Below are 22523 nucleotides of genomic sequence, written 5' to 3' on the forward strand. Positions count from 1 at the left end.
CTCTCAGCTTACTCCCTCTTTCTCCCCCTCTCTCTCGCACAGACTCTCCCTCTCACCCCGATCTACACTCACGCACCCATTTACACACCCACACCCATGGACGACGGTACCAAAATCATCACTTGCGTCAACCCTCTCTCCCTTCGTCTCCGTGAAGCTCCAGGGCACCTAGAGGACACCCAACCCAGGTCCGGCGAGCCATGGGTGTGCGAGCCCAAGTTCCGGGTGGACCGTACCCGTCTAGGCGATTGCAAATCCAAACGCGCAGCAACTCTGAATCTACAACTTCCGATCTTGGCGAGCTTCTGCAGCTTTGCCGTCTGTGAACAAAAGAAGGAAGAGAGAGTACGCGCACAGAGAGAGAGAGAGAGAGAGAGAGAGAGAGAGAGAGAGAGAGAGGGAGATAGGGTATTTGACATTTCAGTGTGGCGGTGCGACTGTGCGAGCTGCATTTTTTGTTTCACTTTGTGGTTCTGATTCTTCTAAAAGAGATAAGGAAGATGAGAACCGAACAGATTTAATGGGAAATTGGGAAGGTGTTTTACTTTATTTGGGATGTGAGAGGTGGAGTGCACACTCACCTTGGGTAATGTGAGAGGTGGAGTGCACATTCAATGAATTTTAATTTCATAACAACCCACTACGTGGGCTTTTCTCTTTCAAAAGTTTATATATATATATTAATGTCTTATTTAAATGCCATATGAGTTATTTAATCTATACTCAATCTAATGCAATGATCATAAATAAGAATAATTTAGTTTATCATCCAAGAATACTTCTCATTATGATTATATGCTTACCATTTTCTAAATATTGAACTTGTTGGATAGATGTACTTTGTGTATTAGTTTTGTATTTTATAATTCTTTTATTATCTATACAAGTATATTTTTTTAGTGTAAATAAGCATTTATTTAGAAGATATATAATAAATTTATATAAATCCGCCTAGCCGCCTAGGCGCTAGGCCTTTACCCGCCGCCCGCCGCCCGCCGCCCGACTAGCGCCTAACGTTTTTTAGAACCTTGGTTTGTGATTACATATTCAGCCTGTAATATTTATATGGTCGTTAAGATGTCTGCAAGGCTTGCAAACTAATATTTATTATTTAGGATAAATTTCTATATTTAAAAAAAACACCAAGGGGATTCGAACCCCTCCCATTTTACTAAGTCACTCATAGGAACTCTATGTGGTACTAAGTCATCCATTTTACCATGAAGATAGTGAAAATTTTGAACCTCATAGGAACTTTATGTGATACTAAGTCACTCATGTATCTTACCATGCAATGTATAAAGTGTAAAATATTGTATAAATGATTATGATGTGTTTAAATTTCTTTCATTAATTACTACATATTTTCTACACTCACAACGTTTGCCAGCTCGCTATATAATCAACTTAAATCAGTTAAATCCATCATGCAATGCATTTCCTTCCAAATTTTTGTGATAAACTAATAGATAATTGACTAAATAAACATCCTGCAAAGTTTCAATAAAAAATTCCAAGTTTTTCTTACAATTTCCATGGTTTTTATTCAATTTTTATCGATATCGATAATATCCCGATATTTCCATCGATATTTCCGTGTTTTTAGATTACCGATATTTCCGATATCATCGATATTTTATACCTTGACTACACCACACAAATATGTATTATTTTTTTGGGCACACACATGTGATATGATCTGGTAGAAGAAGTCAATTCCCCTTTCTTATTAAAAAATAGGATTAATTTTAGTTTATTACTTTAAAATTTCTTAGTTTTCAATATTTGGTACATTAAGTGTTTTTCCTTTTAGAATAATACATAAAGTCATAATTTTGGGATACTATCATACATCCGTTAAAATTACTGTTAAATTTACTGTTAACTGATGACATGGCATCTACGTAAATAATAATTAAGCGCCACATGGATATTAAAAAAAAAAATTTAAAACTAAAACAATAAAAATAAAAAAATAAAAAATTTGGGCGTCTTCTCCCTCATCCCTTCTGACCACCCTACCTTTTCTCCTCTGCACCCACCCTTCCCTTTCCTTTGGTTCCACCCACTCCATTTCTCTCTCTCTCTCTCTCTCCCCTCCTCTAACATTAAACTGTAGCAACTAGAAAATGCTTTAATTTCCATAACCTCTAACATTAAACTGCTAGGAACCTCTCTCTCTCTCTCTCTCTTCTTCTAACCCACTAGGCACTCAAAGTAGAGGCAACAAGGAACCAGCTCATGGTTGTCTTCTAAAAGGCTTCAATCTTTCCGACTCCAAGAAGCTCAAAAACTCACTGAATTTTCAAACCCCAACAGAAAACCAAGTCATGGGTTACTGTGAATCCAAAGTTTCAGATAACCAACAACCAGAGAAAATCCAAACCCAGCATCTAGCTCACAACAGCCAGACCACGAATCCCACCTCCGAATCCGACCCGGAAACCGGCGGAGCCCCACCCTTCTCCAAATTCTCCTTCGCCGACCTCAAAACCGCCACCAACAACTTCAGCTCTGACTACATAGTTTAGGAGAGCAGTGAGAAGGCCCTTAATCTTGTTTACAAGGGCCGGTTGCAGAACTGCCGTTGGATCGCCGTCAAGAAGTTCACCAAGATGGCGTGGCCTGATCCTAAGCAGTTTGCGGTGAGCTTGGCTTTTGTGCTGTTGCTTCATTTGGGTTTTTGGTATTTTTTGGTGGGCTTTCAATCGTTTTGCGAATTGGGTCTATGAATGATTTGTGGGTTTTATTTTTGCAGGAGGAAGCTTGGGGTGTGGAGAAGCTACGGCATCGGCAGCTTGCGAATTTGATACGCCCAAAATTTTTTTGGGTAAGTTTTATTTTGGGTAAAAGACTGTTTACTACCTTATGTTTCGTGGTTTTCAACATTTAGTATATCAAGTTTTTTTTGTCTCAGATTCAAACCTAAAGTGTAAATTTTGGGACAGTCTCATACATCCTTTAGTCAAACTGTTAAATCTGCCATTAATTGTGACGTGGCGCTCATGTGGACAATAACTGGGCGCCACGTATCATCCGCGTTTTTTTTTTCTTTCTTCTTCTTCTTCTTCATCTTCTTCCTTCTTCTTCTTCTTCTTCTTCCTCCTCCGACTGCAATTTCTTTTTCCCCCTTCTCCTTCTTCCTTCTTCTTCCTTCTCCTTCTCCTTCTTCTTCTTGTTCCTCCGAATCTAGGGAAGTTTTTTTTTTTTTTTTCTTCTTCCTCCTTCCTCCTTCTTCCTTCTCCTTCCTTCTCCTTCTTCTTCTTCTGAATCTGGGTTGCAGATTCGTTTTTTTTTTCTTTTTTCTTTTTTCTTCTTCTTCCTCCTTCTTCTTCCTCCGACTTGTCTTTGTATATCTAAATACAAACACAAAAAAGTGCATATTCACATTTTTAGAGGTTTAATAACAAATCTCATAAATTACAAATATTATTTTATTTAAACTTTTTCTCCGGCAAATATTCAAACTTTTAAATTAAACAAATATTTATCAAACTTATTAAATTAAGCAAGTATTCAAACTTCCATGACTATTTTAAGAATATAGAACCACATTCATTACTAACTATACATGAACGTTCACACATAATTAAAAGATTTTATTGCTACCCGTGAAATTCACCAGTATTTTTATAACTTATGAATACGCAATTGAACCAATCAACCGTATCCATAAAATTGAGCACATAACTTCTGCTCAAAATCATTTTTTTTTAATTTTTTTGACAAACAACAATACTTGGTATTTCATTAATCAACCGAGAACAATACATAGGTGCTAATTGGGTACAATCCTCTAGTGACCAAGCAAATGATCTAGAGATTAATTTACGCAAATGAGACAACAATAGTAAACCCCTAAGCAGCTATCACATGTACGAGAACTTCCCACAACACCTATACAAGCCTGTTACAGAAACAATACATAACAAATTTGTATAGATGATTGCAAACAGTTGCCGCCAAATAGCGTGGCCGCATAAAATCATCGCAGGAGCAAGACCACGTAACGTCATCATTGGAAGACGAGACCACATAATCCAACGCTGAAGGCGAAAACCGAATACAGCCGTCGTTGCGGCGCAAAACGGACACCATCCAATGGAAGGATAGGACCCTCAGGTAAGGAGCACAGCAGTGCCATCGCACAAGACAGGTGCGGCTACCACATCCACAAATCCAGCGGAGCAGCAACAATAAACTGCAGGCGACAGAGGTTCCAGAAGCGACCACCGACAAGAAGTCCAAACAGAGCCACCGTCGGATTTGCACACCCAAACCAAAGAAGCACCACCAAAGAGGCATTGCGCTCTAATCCGAGCTTGGATTTCAACAAGTCCACAACACCAAATCAGAGTGACGAAACGTGACTCCACACCAGCAGCTGCAATTCCAAGCCCAGATCACGCACCATATCCCGAGGCAGGGAAGAGGCCTTGAGCAAGGCATAACCCGGATATGGGGGAGGCGTGAAGCTAAGTCAAAACGGTGGGAGAGAAGACCCATCCGCATCCGCATCCGCAGACCCACCGCAACACCCAGAGTACAGACGCCATAACAAAGAAAATCTTGAGATGGCAAGATCAGGATTTGAAGGTTGGGGGAAAGACACGGGAGGGGAGAGGAAGGTGGTTGGGGAAGATGGCTTAAAGAAACAGAGGACATTTCGAAATTAGTTTCTCGGCATCTTGAGCATACAACAGGCAGATTCCACACGTTTTGAAATTAGTTTTGTGACTTCTGTCACGATGGTCTAGGAAGTGGAAGTCAAAAGAGGCCTTGGTGACGAGTTTGTAAAAAGAATTGGAGCATCTGAAATTCTCTATCTCTTCAATTGCAAAAGCACCATACCAGACAAACACGTGACTGGACCTAGAAATGTCGTACCCTCTTTCGTTAAACGGAACATAGTAAGGGTAACTGATTTCACGGCTTTCACCATTATCAGTTCTAAAATTGCACTTGCACCCAAACTTCACATTTGCAACACCAAAATTTTGATCGACAACAAGAGATAGAGCGAAACCCAAGAAATTCGTACCACACCAATCTGGAGGAAGCTTGATGGTTAACGAAGATCCCTCACTTTGATGGCTGAACCAATTTGGAAGTTCATTTCCCTCGTACACAATGCTAACTGAAGTCCCACTAGAGATACCCTGAGATCGTGATGCACATCAAAATCATTAAACTCGTGAATAAAATGGCAGAAGTGAAATAGACAGTGTGTGCGCGTGTGAGAGAGAAAGAGAGACCTTATAACGTTCTACTTCCTTGAAGTTGGATGGCGCAGTTGCAACTTGCATAATTCTTAGGTGTGCGTCACTGACTATGTTGCTCAGTGCCTTATCATCCAGTTTCGGGCATTTAGCAAAATGATAACTCCCTCGAAACAAATCATATTTATCCCAGGCTTGTGTGAGTGAAGTCCTTGATCTTGAAACTGTCTGCAGTGACTCGCAGCCATTTGCTTCAAGATACCGCAGCACTGGGAGCTCTGGTAAAGATCGAAGGCTCGTGCAATTGTTAAAGCGCAGGTGAGACAACTGAGAAGCTTGTATGACGCTTGAAGGTAGGCTCTCAATATTGGTTCCTCCCAGATCTAAATCTCGTAACCAGGGTAAGAACACGAGGTGGTTGGGAATTTCACAGAAACATAGCCTTATTACTTCCAAAGAGCACAAACTGAGTGAGAGATTTAAATTTTTGAGACTCAAGCAACCAATAAGGCTCAACGTTTTAAGATGTTTTAAACTGTTGATGCTGTCTGGGACAAGCTGAAGGTTTTCGCACCGGTCAAGAATTAAACTTTGAAGCCCAATTAGCATTCCTATCGATGAATGTAGCTCTTCAACCTCTGTTCCTTTTAAACTAAGAAATTTCAGATGTTCCATAGGCTCCAAAATTTCAGGGAAGTATTTAAATTCAAGGCAATCAGTGAGATCAAGTCTCTCAAGAGATTTTAACTTACAAATGCTCTCTGGTAGACTCACCAGCCTACTGCAATAACTCAGTTTGAGTGTAGTGAGACCAAGGAGACACTGAATTGACGATGCGGGCAATTCCTCTATTGCGGTGAAAGATAAATCTAAGAATTCAATGTTGTCGGGCATCTGAGGAAAGAATTTCAGATTTTCACAGTGTCCCAGATGAAGATAAGTAAGCTTGTCAAAACCTTTGAAATATGAAGGAATCCGTTCCAATCTTATGCAACCAGAAAGATTTATATGCTCAATTTTTGAACTCCGAGAGAGATCTGGAACTTCAGCCAGATGTGTGCAATAGCTAAGATCGATCACTTTCAAGTTTCCAAGATTCTGTAACAAATTAAAAGGAAATTTATAAACTTGGCCGAAATAAATTTCCACATCCACCACATTTCATACAAGTTTAACTCAAGTAAAGCATGTGTACCTGGTTCTTATTCCAAAGTGGCGCCTCAAGTCTGCTATAGGGCATTCGAAGCTCAACAAGATTGTTTGGAGAAAATTTTGATGGAAGAGATTTCAAAGGGTATCGGTCCCAGTAAAGATACCAGAGAGCATTGGGCAGAGACTCAAGACCTTGAGAAAGGTCAATCTTGTAGTACACCTCGCCAAAGATAGCATCATGAAAACCTATAAATTTGGGAAAATCCTCAGAACCATAGATCTTGAGAATTCTTAGACTACGCATCTCTTGGAAGGATGATCCCGAAAGTTGTAGCCTTGTAAGACTAGACGTGTCAACGTATATGCATTTAACCTTTGCAGTTCCCTGAAAATCAAGAGCAAAGTATAAAATGATACATAATATATACAACAAAGTTTACTCAAAACTACTTTACATCTGACCGGCTTATCAAATATGAGTTTCCTGTGTTTTTTCACAGACAAGTCATGTTCTTTATTTTTGGTTCAAGAAAGTTTTAGGATCTTACTGTATTATTCTCCAGAACCTGACAGACATCCTCTGGAGCCCACAACCTATTACGTTTTCCGGGCTCATCTGTACATTGTTCGCCAACAATTTTCTGACCCATTTCCTGAAGCAAATCATGCATCTCCAAGCAATTCGTCATTGAAATTGATAGTAGAGACTTATCAATGAGAACTTGAATTCCGTTCGCAAAGAAACCTCGAAGCTGTATCATTCTCTTTGCAGAATCAACATCCATCCCTTTAAGAAAGCATGCGATATCAAGGAAGCATTCCTTCTCATTTTCTTCTAATCCATTATAACTAAGTCTCAACACATTCTGTACTTTTTCGCTAGGAAACTTCTTCAATTTTCTCAACTCTTCATCCCAGTCTTCTTCTGTTTTGCAGTGAAGGAACAAAGCACCCAAAGTTTTAAGAGCCAATGGAACGCCTTTAATATAATCTATCACCTTTCTTGAAAACTCTGTATATTCTGTCGTAGGAGACTTATTCTTGAAAGCATGCATTTGAAAGAGCTGAAGGGCTTCGTCATGTTTCAATCCCTTGACCTCATAAATTTTGTCCTCACCAACCATTTCATTCAGTAGGCTCCTATCTCTAGTTGTTACAATGATTCTGCTTTTGGGACCAAACCGAACATCATCTCCAACTAGAAGTTCTAATTGTTCTGAATCATTCACATCATCAAGAACAATGAGGACCCTTGTACGGCTGAGCCTTTCGCGGACAAGCTTAGATCCTATAGATGGAGTGCCAATAGTCAGATCTTTCTCGTTTAATATCTCACGAAGAAGTATATTCTGCAAGTTCTTTGGCCCTTGTTTTCTTGACTCCTCCCTAACATTTGCGAGAAAACAAGAAGCTTCGAATTTAGAAGTGAGTCGGTTAAATACAGCACCAGCAAGGGTAGTCTTGCCAATACCGCCCATTCCCCATATACCTACAGTGCAAATATCAGGTGAATCAATGCATAACAACGACTCAATTTCCTCGATTTTGGTTTCAATTCCAACGAGGCCCTTAGAATCACTTGACTGTTTGCAATTCAATTTGGTCAATATAACTTGGACAACTTTCTCAACGAAATCGGCCTCTGTCCTGAAAAATATGATTTTGAAGGTCAAAAAATAGATACTAATTAAATATGTCTTAATGAGGTGCAAAGAGGTTCAAAAATTATGCAAGAGGTGCAAAGCTAGTTACCCGGCTTTGTTTGAATTATCAAAACCAGATAGGTTGGCAGCTTTCTCCAAAGCATCCCTCCACTCAAGCACCTTGTCCATACAGTCCTTGAAACGTTCTTCAAGTTGACCAAATGCAACTGCATAACTCCCCTGCTGTTTTCTTACATCTGCTGGACTGATGTCGTAAAAAATGGGTATAACAAACTGTCCATCCCCTTCCCTGCATCCTAGTATATGCAAGAGTTCATCCAAACACCAGGTGGAAGAAGCATAGTTTTTTGAGAAAATGATCACCGAAAGCTTTGACTTCCCAATAGCTTCTACAAGGGCAGGTCCGATTTCATCCCCTCTCTCCAGTTTGTAATCTATGTAGATGTCAAGTTTCTTTCGAAGTAAAGCAGCATGAAGGTGGCTGGTGAAGGTGTCGCGGGTGTCCTCACCTCTGAAACTAAGGAACACATCATGCTTTCTTCGAGGTGAGATAGCACCAGCAGCAGCAGAAGATGAAGACGCCATATTAATTACCTGCAAACCAAACTGTATCTCTCATAACCTGCAAACACACCCATATATAGATACATACACACACACACACACACACACAGAGACACAGACACAGATATGCGCATATCGGCGGGGGGAGCCAGGAAAGTATAGCAAAGGGGTACCTCATGTGGACAAGATGATAATATATGTGTTTTAAGATATACTGGTTACAAATCCATATACAAATAATACAGCACAAAAAAGAGAGGGAGAGAGAACTGAAGGAGTTCAAGCTTCCGTTCTCCATTAAAAGGGTCATGAAAATTCAATCCACGCCTTCTAGTCAGAGGTAACCACACATCCACTTTCTGCTTACGATATACACAAACCAAATTCAGTTTGCATATACATAACAGATCAAGAAACTCCTCCAATATGCAGAATTTCCAAAAGCTTTTATTGGTAATAGTAAGTGGTAACCATACACCACAAAATCCATGAAAAACAATTCTAATACAAAGCAACAAGTTCAAATTCATGAGGGTTTAATTACTAAACAACTTACCGATGGTATGTATCTTCCGGATTCGTTTAGATAACAAAAAAATTATTCTGGTTTTTGTTTCGTAAAGGATTTCATGTAGTTTTATACGTATACTACCAGGAAATAGACTAAAAATTGAGGTAAGTCCTTATGATTCAACCAAAGGGCGTATAATTTAGAGACTCCAAAGAAAAGACTTGAATGATTAGGCGGTGTTTTCAATTTCAACATTCTTTCGTGAGGATACAATTTGAAATTTAAAATTTCAAAGTAATCGCTAGTCTAATACTCAAATCAAATTTCATTTCAAATTTCTGAAAATAAAATAACTTATAACATCAATTATTATACCCTAAACTCCAATTCAAAAACAGAGAAAACAAACAAGGATTCGAAGAAATGCACTAAATTACATTTAAATTTCAATTCGAAATTTATCTAGTTATAGATATGCAAGTCAGTGGTTTACCTTTGAATCAAGAAAGTATTTGCACGCACAGAGATTAATTGCCTTTTGATGATCATGTGCTACTTAATTAGTAGTTGATTCATTTTATGCACAAAGTCGATGCTCCTGTGTAACGAAAGTCAACTTTCTAATCAGTTTAATTAGTTTAATGAGATGGAAGTTGTGTGCTAGCTGTCTTCTGTGTCGCTACATGCCGGTCTCCATTATACATTATCCATGCTACATAAACTTTTCTATATTATATTGCAATTTGCAACGATCCAAATAATTAGGCCATTTTTAACCGCTTGTTTTAGCCTTGTGGTTTTTCAAAAAATTAATATTTTAATAAACAGTGCATGATCATATTCATTATCATCTCCAACCGAGGGTCAAAGGGTCATATATAACTCATTTTAGCCCTGTCACAAAAAACCGTCTCCAACCGAGGGCCAAAGGGCTATAGTTTGGAATGTGAAGAATTGAAAAAAAATGAGGAAAGATAATATGGAATAGTCTTTAGATTTCATGGGGTCCACGAGACCTCTGGCCTAACACTCGGTTGGAGATGATTTTCGAACGTTTTTCGGCCCTCTGGCCCTCTGGACCCTTCGATTGGAGATGGCCTTAACTCCTTTTTGTCATTAAAAATTGTGGGTTATATCCCATGCATGTGTCGACTAGACTAGACGATTTCATTAATTGTTTCTTTATTATTCATAAGGACTTGATGCAACATCTACTTGAGTATTTATATACTCAAGGGAAAAGTTGTAGTTTTAATTTAATTAGGATTGTGGTTGTGTAAATCTTAATAGATTGTGTTTAGAATTATGTTCAAGATCTTTCCTATTGAACCTTGTATTACTTGTAGCAGTGCCGGTCCTGAGGGGTGCAAGTGGTGCCACCGTACAAGGCCCCCAAATCAGAAGGTCCCCCGATTTTTCAAATTTACATGCATTTACGTATATATAGTAGCATGTGTAGAATATTACAAACTTGAGTCTTAGTGTAAGTGGTTTTATTGCTTCTTTATAGCGGCCTAGGGAATGGGTTCAAAACTCGCCTCCATTGTTTTTTTAGTTTATTTTTATTAAATGCATAAGTTTCCACAAAATAATATAAAAATTCCACACAATAATATGAAAATTCGAACCCTGACCCTCTAAATAGTTAAGGAAAAACAATAGGCCACTTTTCCACTTATTGATTTGTTAAATTTGTTTGTGCTATTAGAATTGGTAGAAACTCAATTGAAAACTGTTTGTACCATACTTAAGGCCTCCATATTTAGACCTCGTATAAATACTCGAGAGACTCAAATGTAATTATGTAATAAATGTAAGGGCAGATATGTAATAAGTGAAGAGCCCTTATTCTATAAAAGAAATCCTCACTCACCTCATTGGGAGAGGCCAATTTTTAGGCCTGAGATCTCCAAAGCCTTTCAGCCTCTCAAAGCCTCTCATATTCATTACAGAGGCTCTCTCCTTCACAATTCTCTCAGAGAAATACAATATCAGTGTGGACATAACCCAAACATTGGGGTGAACCACGATACATCTTGTGTTATTTACATTTCTTGCAGAGTCACTGTCGAATTTACGTTGTTCCAAGACCCCTCCAGTTTTGTGCATCAACATTTGGCACCGTCTGTGGGAATCGACACAAAAAACTATGTCGGTTCTTTTTCATTTTTTCACCTCCGCTGTGGATCTGCAAAATCTGCAAAAAAACCCAAGAACCCAAAGCTTTCCTAGGAAACCGCACCTTCTTCTCTCTCTCTCTCTCTGCAAAATCCTCCAACAGTCTAAATTGCTGACAGAACTTTAACTTCAAGATAATTCCATCAACCCAACAAACACTCCCACCACCTTTATCTCTCTCTGGAGAAAATTCACAGCTCAAATTGTCCATCAACCTTACTTGCTGCAAATAATGACGGTTCCCAGCTAGACAACCTCCTCTGAGCTCTCTCAGCTTCGCTGAGCTAGCCATGGCAGTACTAAACTTGTGGTTGAAGTTCACGACGCAAGCGGCCTGATGCCCAAAGACGGCGACTGGTTTACGAGTCCCTTCATTGAGGTCGACTTTGAGGGGCAGCGGCAGCGGATTCAGACCAAGCCTAAAGACTTCAATCCTTGCTGGAACGAGAAACTCGTCTTCAACGTCGATGACCCATCCCACCTCTACCAGAAAAAAACACGAGAAAGTTCCAGATCAGAATAAGAGCTCCGTGGAAACAATCTGCTCTGAGATATGACTCGCAGGATTGTCCACGTCGCAGATCTAGAGACTACGATGTCGACGGCAGGGAGCGACTCCATCGTTGGAATAGTTGACAAGTATGCAGTCAAACCAGCTATACGCCAAGTGGGTTACCTAACTCACTGCAAAAGCAACCTTGAGAATCTACAGACTCAAGTGAACAACTTAAATGACGTTAGAGAGCGGCTACGGCTCGAGGTTGTTGAAGCCATAGGGCCTGGTTTCGAGGAGACAAAATTGATGAAGATGAGGGTCTTGTGTTCTTATTGAGAAGCTCACAGTCGGATTTATGATGAAGATGAGGCTTCATCGAGGATTGAGACGTGCATTTGGCGAAAGACAAGGCCAATAGAGAAGATGAGGAAGACGAGGACAGTAGAGTGCTCAGCTGCTAGCCAACCCACTCCAGCTACAAAACAGAGAGGATGAGCAGCTGCAGACCTATGCCTGCCAATTTGAGAATAGCTTCCTGCAGCAACCCACTTAGCTGAAGCTTCACCCACTCCTCAAGTTTTGCTTTAATTGATTCGTATACCCGAGCTTCAGCTACCACTACACCTTTCCATTTTTTTCAACTCTAATTGACCACGTGGGGGAAGAAAATCTCAGAATTAGCATCGCTGCAACCCCAATTGAACCTACGATCCAATGATGCCGGTTTGAATGGTGAAAAAGGTGCAAATACCCCAAATGATGGCCAGCAAGATCAGCATGCATCAGCCAAAACTGTTTATACTGATTAGCATGCAATAATTTCCAACACTGCCGATTTCGAGGAGACCAGCTCTCTCTCGCTCTCTCTCTCTCCCCCTCTCTAAAAATCCACGTCATCTCTCTCTTGTTCTTCTCTGTCTTGAGCGAGTAGCATGCATCAGCCAAACGACGATCACATGATCGAGATAGTGTCTGCCGAGTCGACCACTTGCAGTGAAAGATAGCCTCAACAAGTTCTTCGCCAACGTAGAGTCCGCTAACTACATGCTTAACAAGCTCAAGGGCTCCAAGTTAACCTTGAAGTCTCTCACGAGCAGGGAAGATGATGCTCAGCAGGCCAAGGAAGACACTCTGATGAATATCATCATTATCATCAAAGAGCATGTGCATGATCACGGCACTGCAGCAGATAATATTAATGGGATGTATGGTGGGGTGGTGCAGTCCACAACCATGATGATGACGGGCCAACAAGTCAGTTCATTCAAATTCAAATCTGGCAGCAGCTGCTACTCCCAGTCTCTCAAAAACCATCCAAGCCAACGAACACTACCAATAGAAGGCAAAAGTAAGGAATAAAGGGAGGAAAAGAATAGAAAAAAGGAAAAGGAAAAGATGCTTTTACAAATGGTATCGTTTTTCTTTTTACAAATAAGAAGTGGATAAGCTGGCTGCTTTCCAAAGTGGAAAGGAATAGCGTCACCAAATGGAAGCCAGATCTCTGCGTAGAGACAGAGACAGAGGCGCAGTGGAAAGTGAAAAAGAAAAAAAAAGCTACATGTGATTATGTCTACAGGTGAAAAGAAAAAACATGCATCTGTCCCTTAAGCAGCTCAACCACTCCCGCAAAAGCAAAAGCAAAGCAAAAAGCAAAAGAAGATAAAAAGAAGCAGACATAATTGCGGTGGTGATGGCATGTAGAGAAGGGAATTATGGGCGTGACCCATTGAGCAGAGGGTCGGATTTATTTTTGAATGATGTAATTTATTTTTCTTATCTTTCGGAGACATCTATATAACTCAATCAAAGGGTAATAAAAAAAAAAGGCAAGCCCAAAATAATGGGCTGGAATGTTATGTGGAGGGCAAAGGCCCATATGCCCAAAAGAGCCAGGCTATATGGCTCTAAATTTATTTGGCACCCTGCCACTATTATCACCAACCAGGTGATCAAAAGTACGCCCAGTACTCCAAAATTAATCGGCACCCTGCCACTATTATTACCAACCAGGTGATCAAAAGTACGTCCAGTACTCCAAAAATTATTCGGCAGCCTGCCGCTATTATCACCCACTAGATGATCAAAAGTACGTCTAGTACTCCAAAATTATATATGAGCATCACTCATGTCAATTATACATAAACATTCATAAGCATCACTCATGTCAATCATACATAAACATTCATGAGCATCACTCATGTCAATTATATATAAATATTCATGACCATCATTCATGTCAACATTCATGAGCATCACTCATGTCAAATCAACATAAACATTCATGAGAGCTTCGAAAGCTTCATTTACAGAGCTCCAGCTTCGAGAGCTCCAACTTCAAAAGCTCTAGCTTCAAAAGCTTCACTTGCAAAGCTTCACCTACAAAGCTTCAATGCAGGGTATACAAATACCGCCTCCGAACAACCGCCACTTAGGCCCATACATGGATTCAATTTGAAGTATCCAGCCAACAGACTCTATTAACCGAAGACTTGGGGGATTACATTATGTACAATTTATTGGGCCTCATGAAAAATACTTGGGGGACTTAGCCCATTATTTATGTATTGAGGAGCGAGCCCTTATTCTATAAAAGGGACACCCTCACTTTCATTAGAGAGCACCCATTATTTATGTATTGAGGAACGAGCTCTTATTCTATAAAAGAGACTCCTCACTTTCATTGGAGAGCACCCATTATTCATGTACTGAGGAGCGATCCCTTATTTTATAAAAGGGACTCCCTCACCATCATTAGATAGCATCGCCGCCTATTGAGCAACCGCCTCGCCGCGAGCATCACTCCTAACCCATCACTTATGAATTGAGGAGCGAGCCCTTATTCTATAAAAGGGATTCCCTCACCTTTATTAGAGAGCATTGCCGCCAACTGAGCAACCTACTCGCCGCGAGTACCAATTCTAGCCCATCATTTTTGTAATAAGGAGCAAGCTCTTATTCTATAAAAGGGACTCACTCACCTTCAACGTCACAAGCTGAGCCAACCAAGGCAACATAAGCCACAAGCAGAGCAGCCTCGCAATATGTGCTACTTCTAGTTGAGCATCATTTCAAATTGGGTATCGCCGCATATCGAGTATCAGTTCTAGACAACATCTAGTTCCTTCGACCCACACATGGACTGAATTTCAAGTCTCCAGCCAAATGACTATTTTGACTGAAGACTTGGGGGACTACTGTTTGTACCATACTTAGGGTCTTCGTATTTAGACCTCGTATAAATACTCGGAGACTCAAATGTAATTATGTAATAAATGTAGGGGCAAATATGTAATAAGTGATGAGCCCTTATTCTATAAAAAGACTCATCACTCTCCTTATTGGGAGAGGCCAATTCTTAGGCCTAAGATCCCCAAAGCCTTTCACCCTCTCAAAGCATCTCATATTCATTACAGAGGCTCTCTCCCTCACAATCCTCTCAGAGAAATACAATATCAGTGTGGACGTAGCCCAAACATTGGGGTGAACCACGATATATCTTGTGTTATTTAGATTTCTTGCAGAGTCACGGTTGGATTTACGTTGTTCCAAGACCCCTCTGGTTTTGTGCATCAACAAAAACTAAAATTATTTTTTTTGAACAAAAAAATAAAATTTTTAGTACTTTTTAGGGCCTCCAATTCACTTTCGCACAAAACTTCTGAAATCTCAGGGCCGGCCCTGACTTGTAGGCAGGTAAGCCTCTGTATGTGTTTAATATGTACTGGTTACAAATCCATATACAGATAATACGGCACAAAAATGAAAGGAAGAGATTACTGAAGGAGTTTAAGCTTATATTCTCCATTAAAGGGGTCATGAAAACTCGACCCACGCTTTCGAGTCAGGGGGAACCACGCATCCACTATCTGCTTATGATATATTCAAACCGAATTCAGTTTGCATAATACATGAACGATCAAGAAACTCCAATGCAAAATTTCCTAAAGTTTTTATTAGTAAATGTAAGTGGTAACCATACACCACAAAATCCATGAAAAACAAGTCTAATACAAAGCTACAATAAGTAATCACTAGTCTAATAGCAAATCAATTTTCATTTCAAAATTCTGAAAATAAAATAACTTATAACATCAATTATTACACCCTAAACACCAATTCAAAATTAGAGGAAACAAACAAAGATTCGAAGAAAGTATTTGTGCGCACATAGATGAATTGTCTTACGCTATAGCTCAGAACCAAAATTTATTTAATTAAATATGTGTAAGTCAATGATTTACTTTTGAATCAAGAAAGTATTTGTGCGCACATAGATTGATTGCCTTAAACAAGAGAGAGATAAAAAGAAGCTGTAGAGAGAGGTTGCCTAACTTTTAATAGTCATGTTATATAATTTTCTCCTACTTAACTAGTAGTTGATTAATTTTATGCACAAAGTCGATGCTCCTGTGTAATGAGTCAACTTCATAATCGGGTTAATTAGTTTAATGAGATGGAAGTTGCGTGGTAGCCGTGTTCTGTGTTGCTAGCTGCCGGACTCCATTATACATATACAATATTTGTATGTATGTGTATGTATATTCTCCATGCTACGTGATGTTTTTGTAATATATTGCAACGACCCAAATGATTTACTCACTTTTCTCATTAGACTTTGGATTTGTTCCATGTTATCATAACTAGGTTTTGTGAAGAATTTTTTTTTTTTGTGTCTAGAACATAAGTGGTACACCATGTGTTGTTATATTAGTACAACCATTTAGTCATTATGCAGAACGTTTAGTTATTTAAGTTGTTAATTTTTTAACATTCTCCACTACTTATATAGTGACATGTGGTGTACCATCATGTGTTCTAGGCACACTGAAAGACTCTCGGTTTTATGAAACTTACTTCTTATATGAATTTCCTATTTGAGACTTGCGTTTAGTCATTGTGCTGACTAGAGATGACTTCATTAACTACTTCTATATCATCCATAATGACTTGATGCACCCTCTACTTGAGTATTTACACACTTGAGGGAGTTTTGCAGTTCTAATTTAATTATTTGTGATGGGTAAATCCTAGTAGATTATGTTTAGGATTATGTGTTGAGAATGAATCCCACATTAATGGGAGGAAGGACCTTAAGTAGTTGGGTTACTCCCCATATTGCCAATTGGTTTTATCGTGGAACCTCAACTTCTTCATTGTACCAGAGCAGGTTGCCTGACGTATGACGCCAAATAGCCACACATGCTCCACGTCACCACATTGTGTTGTCCATGTGTTAGGCTTAAAAATTCATCACACGTGAGGGGGCGTGTTAAGAATGAATTCCACATTGATGAAAGGAGGGACCTTGTATGTGCTTATAAGTAATTGAGTTACTCTTCATATTGCTAATTGGTTTTATAGTGGAACTTCAACTTTCTTTATTATGTTCAAGATCTTTCCTATTGGACCTTGTATTACTTGTAGGGCAAGTAAACCCACTATTTTATTATAAATAAAGACACAAAGTGGTGAAAAACATCATCATATGAATCCTCCAACTCTCTTTTCTCTCTTTCTCCCTATGTTGCACCTCCTCTCTTTTCCCTTACCAAAATAGGCTTACAACAAAAGATTCAATTTAGTTCGAGAAATATAATAATAATTTTGATATAGTCGATGATCATTTTATCTTGAATAGCTTCTAGCATAACTCAATTGAAATAATTCTCCTTTTCAGCTAAAGTCAATAATTTTGCTAAAATATCTCTTTGTTGATTTATCCTTCAAAGCACAAAATGTTAATCAAAGTAATCCTAATATTAAAAATATTTTGTAATGTTAAACAAATTACCCCCAACTTGCACACCAACACAAAAGTTCGGTAAATTACTTGGAGACCCAAAGCTTTACAACATCAATGACTAAAACTAGGAATCCCTTGGTCATGACAGATATTTCGAAGTACCGGGTATTTAAACGGATACTCCACATGTGAGAAAATAATATATTTATTCATATGTCTCCACTTATTTTACGACGTGAAGTATCCTTTTAATACCGGTCACTAGGAAAAAAATCCCTCGGCTACAAGGCTTATAAACATCTCAGCTCAAATTCTTTATTTTTAATTTCTAATCATTTTGGCTAAATTGGATTAATGGTCCCCGTGGTGAGAGAGTAATCGGAAGATAGCTCCCGTGGTGAAAAAAATCGGATTTAAACTCTCATGGTGAACTCCGTTAGGATTTAAGCTCCAAATTAACATCTTCCTCATCTGTCTGTTAACCCATTCAACCTTTATAACCAAAAGAGAAAAAAACTCATTCGTCCAAGGCTATGAATTCGTTGATCCATGCTTCGATTCCGTTCAAAGATCTTTTTGTCCATTAATCAGTGAATTCTTTAAATATGCCCATTTGAGAAAAAATGATTTCAAAGAAGATCCTTCGGTTGTCATATTACAGAAGGGTTGTGATTTTCTGCTTGCTAAAAGCAAAATGAAAATGAATATTACAATTATAAACAATAGGAGAAGAAAATTGGCGATGAAAATCCAAAAATACGTAATGGTATTCATTTACAGGGAGATGAGTTTTTTCTGTTGGATGCGTCTATGGAGATTGAAGAAACATGAAAATGGGTTTCTCTTTTGGATGGGAGATAGATTTGGATTTTTTTGGTGCTATTTATTTGATGGTAAGAATGTTGCTGCTTTTATTGCACTCTCTATCTCAATGCTCACACAATTTTTCTTTCTTCTTTTGCTTTTCTAATCAAAAGATTGAGGTTGCAGCTATTCAAATGCGACGCATGGAGAAAAATGTAGGATAAATTGAGATTGAACGCAGCAGACTTCGTAGTTTTAAAATCTAATGAAATCTTTGGAGAAAGGATGGGATTGTTAATTTTGGGTTAATGGAGAGTTCACATAAATGTTAACTTTGGGCTTAAATCCTAACAGAGTTCACCACGAGGGTTTAAATCCGAATTTTTTCACTACTAAGGTTATCTTCCGATTTCTCTCTCATCATTAAAACCATTAATCCAATTTAACCAATCATTTTCTTTGACTGCTTCAACTTGTTGTTCCTCCCAACTTGATGGTCTCTCGACATTGGGCATACAACAGGCGGATCCCACACTTTATTACCTTTAATTCGTATTTGACTACGAGGAGAGGATCGAGGTCCATAACGTTGAACTCAAAACAGGCTCAGTTACAAGTACGTAAAATGCAGAGGAGCAATATAAATTTACTCCATCTCCAAGTGGAAACGCACTACACCACACAAATACGTATTATTTTTTTGGGCACACACATGTGATATGATCCGATAGAAGAAGTCAATTCCCCTTTCTTATTAAAAAACAGGATTAATTTCAGTTTATTACTTTAAGAAATTTCTTAATTTTTTAATATTTGATACATTAAGTGTTTTTCATTTTAGAATGATACATAAAGTTATAATTTTGGAATACTATGCTACATTCATTAAAATTACTGTTAAATTTAGTGTTAACTGATAATGTGACATCCACGTAAACAATGATTGAGCGCCACTTCGATATTAAAAAAAATTAAAACTAAAAAAAAAAAAAAATTGGGCGTCTTCTCCCTCATCCCTTCCGACCATCCTACCTTCTCTCCTCTGCACCCACCCTTCCCCCTCCTTCGACTCCACCCACTCCATTTCTCTCTCTCTCTCTCTCTCTCCCCCTCCCTCCCACATCTCTCTCCTCTAACATTACACTGTAGCAACTAGAAAATGCTTTAATTTCCATAACCTCTAACATTAAACTGCTAGGAACCTCTCTCTTTGTCTTCTTCTAATCCACTAGGCACTCAAAGCAGAGGCAACAAGGAACTAGCTCATGGTTGTCTTCTAAAAAGCTTCCATCTTTCCGACTCCAAGAAGCTCAAAAACTCACTGAATTTTCAAACCTCAACAGAAAACCAAGTCATGTGTTGCTGTGAATCCAAAGTTTCAGAGAACCAACAACCAGAGAAAATCCAAACCCAGCATCTAGCTCACAACAGCCAGACCACGACCCACCACACGAATCCCACCTCCGAATCCAACCCGGAAACCGGCGGATCCCCACCCTTCTCCGAATTCTCCTTCGCCGACCTCAAAGCCGCCACCAACAACTTCAGCTCTGACTACATAGTTTCGGAGAGTGGCGAGAAGACCCCTAATCTTGTTTACAAGGGCCGGCTGCAGAACCGCTGTTGGATCGCCGTCAAGAAGTTCACCAAGATGGCGTGGCCTGATCCCAAGCAGTTTGCGGTGAGCTTGGCTTTTGTGCTGTTGCTTCATTTGGGTTTTTGGTATTTTTTGGTGGGCTTTCAATCGTTTTGCGAATTGGGTCTATGAATGATTTGTGGGTTTTGGTTTTGCTGGAGGAAGCTTGGGGTGTGGAGAAGCTACGGCGTCGGCGGCTTGCGAATTTGATACGCCCAAAATATTTTTGGGTAAGTTTTATTTTTTTTAAATTTTTAAAATTTTTTAATTTACTTTTTAATATCCACGTGACGTTCACTCATTGTCCACATTGATGACACATCATCAGTTAACGGCAAATTTAACAGCAACCTTAACGGATATATGAAAGTGTTTCAAAATTATAACTTTATGTACCATTTTGGAATGAAAAAAACTTCATGTACCAAATGTTGAAAACCAATAAATTTTAAGGTAATAAATTGAGATTAACCTTAAAAAATAAATTAAAAAATGCAAAGGATAACTGGTTTTGGCTTTCGCTAAGATTAGTTTTGAAATTTGAACTTATATCCAAACATCATTTTTGCATCACCAAAGTCGTCTTTGACAACAAGAGATAGAGCAAAATCGAATAAATATGTACCATACCAATATGGAGGAAGTTTGATAGTTATCAAAGATCCCTCATTTTGATCGCTGAACCAAGATAATTGTTATTAGCACTCCAAAAGTCTCATTCTACAATCCTTACAAGAGTATTTTTCTTTCTAATTATATAAAATTTGGAGTGCAAAATGAGATTTTTAAAATACTAATAACAATTTCCTGAACCAATTTAGAATTTCATTTCCCACACATATAATGCTAACTGAAGTCCCATCAGAGATTTCTTGTAACATTTATGCATGGACATCAAATAAATGATTAAACTCCATCGTGGAAAGATGGCATGAGAGAGATATGAAAGTGTGTGCTTTTTCTTTTGGGGGGGGGGGGGGGGTGGGGAATGGAAATAATTTGATGTTAATATGAATAACGGGGTTTAACGGGATTGAGAATGAGGAACCTGATGTCCTACTGTTTTCTTACATTAATTATTCCAGAATAACGGGGTTTAATGAGATTGAAAATGAGGAACCTGATGTCCTAGTGTTTAATGAGATTGAAAATGAAGAACCTGATGTCCTAGTGTTTCCTTACATTAATTATTCCATTCACTTTTACTACGTGCTTGATCAATTGTTATCTCTTCATTAAAAATTGATGGAGCAGTTGCCACTCTCATAATTCTTAACTGTGCATCAGCCATTATGTTCATCCCTGCATTTTCATCCAAGTCTGGGCAGAAAAATAAAAAATGCTCTAGGAACGATTCATGTTTATCTCATACTTGTGTGAGTGAATTTCTTGAACTTGACAATGTCTTCAGTGACGTACAGCCATTTGCTTCAAGCAACGTAGCACGGAGAGCTCTAGTAAGGACTGAAAGCTCCTCAATAGTTTGAGTGCAGGTGAGACAAATGACAACCTAGGTTGCATGACATGGACACGGATATGGCGATGCGGAAAAACTTAAAAATAAGGACACAGTAATTAAAATATAATAAATATCGCATATATTAAAAACCATATTTCCTATTCATAATATAACAAAGTACTCATGTTCATCAAATTCATTCATCATACATAATAATTATTTTCGAACAAATCACCCTGCATGATAATTAAAACACAAACATAATAATTAAAACAACACACGATTCAAGTCTCAATGATCTTCAAATCACTCTTTAAATTTCCTCTTGAACTTCATCGTCGTCATTAGTAATGATCACAGCCTCCAGTTCCGATTCATCAAGTGAAAGGTTTGCAATTTCGAGCACACCCGCATGCATACTCAAAGAATCAAATCCATCCCTACCCACATCTCAGATTTTGATTTGACCATTTTTTATAAAGGTTGGTCCTCCTGAATAGAAGACGAACATTATTATGAACATATACCAAATCAAATCTTTGGCTCTTTGTGGTGCTATCTTATTCCCCCTAAATAATGAAATCAAACGTTGACCAATTTCTTTCACAACATGAGGAGGAACAAGGTTGTCCAAGAAGCTTCAAAGGCAAATCTTGAAGAGTTGGAGTGGAAGCTCCATGGACAATCCACCATTTTACCTGTTGGATTGGAAATCTAATAGTTATAGCATCACTACTTGAAAAATCACCAAGATTAGCTGAAAAAGCAACATACTCCTCATTGATACTTCTCCTCTCCATTATTAGTAAAGTATCGCTCAAAGCATTTTTTTTTTCTTTATAGGTACTGTTTGGTACGTGGGACAGGACGGAATAGAGTGGGACGAGGCGTTCCGTCCCACGTTTGGTGCGCCTAAAACGGGTGGAACATGTTCCACGTAACGAATTTTAGGTGAATTTTCGTTCTGCCTCACCCCTTGGAACGACTTGTTCCACATCCATGGAACACAAAATTATAACATCTCCGTCTCCTTCTTCTTTCTCCTTCTTTCCATCCGAGGGCATCTTTGCTCCCTCTCCGTTCCATCCTGTCCTGTC

The 22523-nt window shown here is 38.7% G+C and overlaps 3 protein-coding genes and 1 pseudogene across 3 annotated transcripts in view; 2 read left to right on the top strand and 2 right to left on the bottom strand.

Annotated features, from left to right (window-relative positions):
• The window catches only part of LOC126585782 (disease resistance-like protein DSC1), a 28447-nt gene extending 18746 nt beyond the window's left edge, over nucleotides 1-9701 (bottom strand). The window contains exon 1 of the mRNA XM_050250310.1: nucleotides 9604-9701. The gene's annotated coding sequence lies outside the window, so the exon portion shown is untranslated. The remainder of the gene's footprint in view (nucleotides 1-9603) is intronic.
• Nucleotides 1814-22445, top strand: LOC126585787 (serine/threonine-protein kinase BSK1-like; annotated as a pseudogene).
• LOC126585781 (disease resistance-like protein DSC1) lies at nucleotides 3729-9592 on the bottom strand. The gene is made up of 5 exons (XM_050250307.1): nucleotides 8124-9592; nucleotides 6920-8018; nucleotides 6415-6756; nucleotides 5256-6317; nucleotides 3729-5159 (listed from the first exon to the last, which is right to left on the bottom strand). Exons 1-5 carry the CDS (start codon nucleotides 8618-8620, stop codon nucleotides 4647-4649), a joined length of 3513 nt encoding a protein of 1170 aa, XP_050106264.1. The 5' UTR covers nucleotides 8621-9592; the 3' UTR covers nucleotides 3729-4646.
• On the top strand, nucleotides 19434-20275 carry LOC126585786 (serine/threonine-protein kinase BSK1-like). The gene is made up of 2 exons (XM_050250316.1): nucleotides 19434-20012; nucleotides 20133-20275. Exons 1-2 carry the CDS (start codon nucleotides 19686-19688, stop codon nucleotides 20175-20177), a joined length of 372 nt encoding a protein of 123 aa, XP_050106273.1. The 5' UTR covers nucleotides 19434-19685; the 3' UTR covers nucleotides 20178-20275.
• Nucleotides 22446-22523: the final 78 nt, after the last annotated feature.

Source organism: Malus sylvestris, chromosome 10 (assembly GCF_916048215.2).
Source record: "Malus sylvestris chromosome 10, drMalSylv7.2, whole genome shotgun sequence".
Classification (NCBI taxonomy): Eukaryota; Viridiplantae; Streptophyta; class Magnoliopsida; order Rosales; family Rosaceae; genus Malus; species Malus sylvestris.

Bases quoted from the DNA above. Each gene is read 5' to 3' on its own strand.
- LOC126585786 (XM_050250316.1), top strand. From the start codon at position 19,686: ATGTGTTGCTGTGAATCCAAAGTTTCAGAGAACCAACAACCAGAGAAA. The intron at 20,013-20,132 runs GTGAGCTTGGCT...TGCTGGAGGAAG, and splicing joins CTGATCCCAAGCAGTTTGCG to CTTGGGGTGTGGAGAAGCTA.
- LOC126585781 (XM_050250307.1), bottom strand. From the start codon at position 8,620: ATGGCGTCTTCATCTTCTGCTGCTGCTGGTGCTATCTCACCTCGAAGA. The intron at 6,757-6,919 runs GTAAGATCCTAA...CTTGATTTTCAG, and splicing joins AGGTTCTGGAGAATAATACA to GGAACTGCAAAGGTTAAATG. The intron at 6,318-6,414 runs GTACACATGCTT...AATTTGTTACAG, and splicing joins CACTTTGGAATAAGAACCAG to AATCTTGGAAACTTGAAAGT.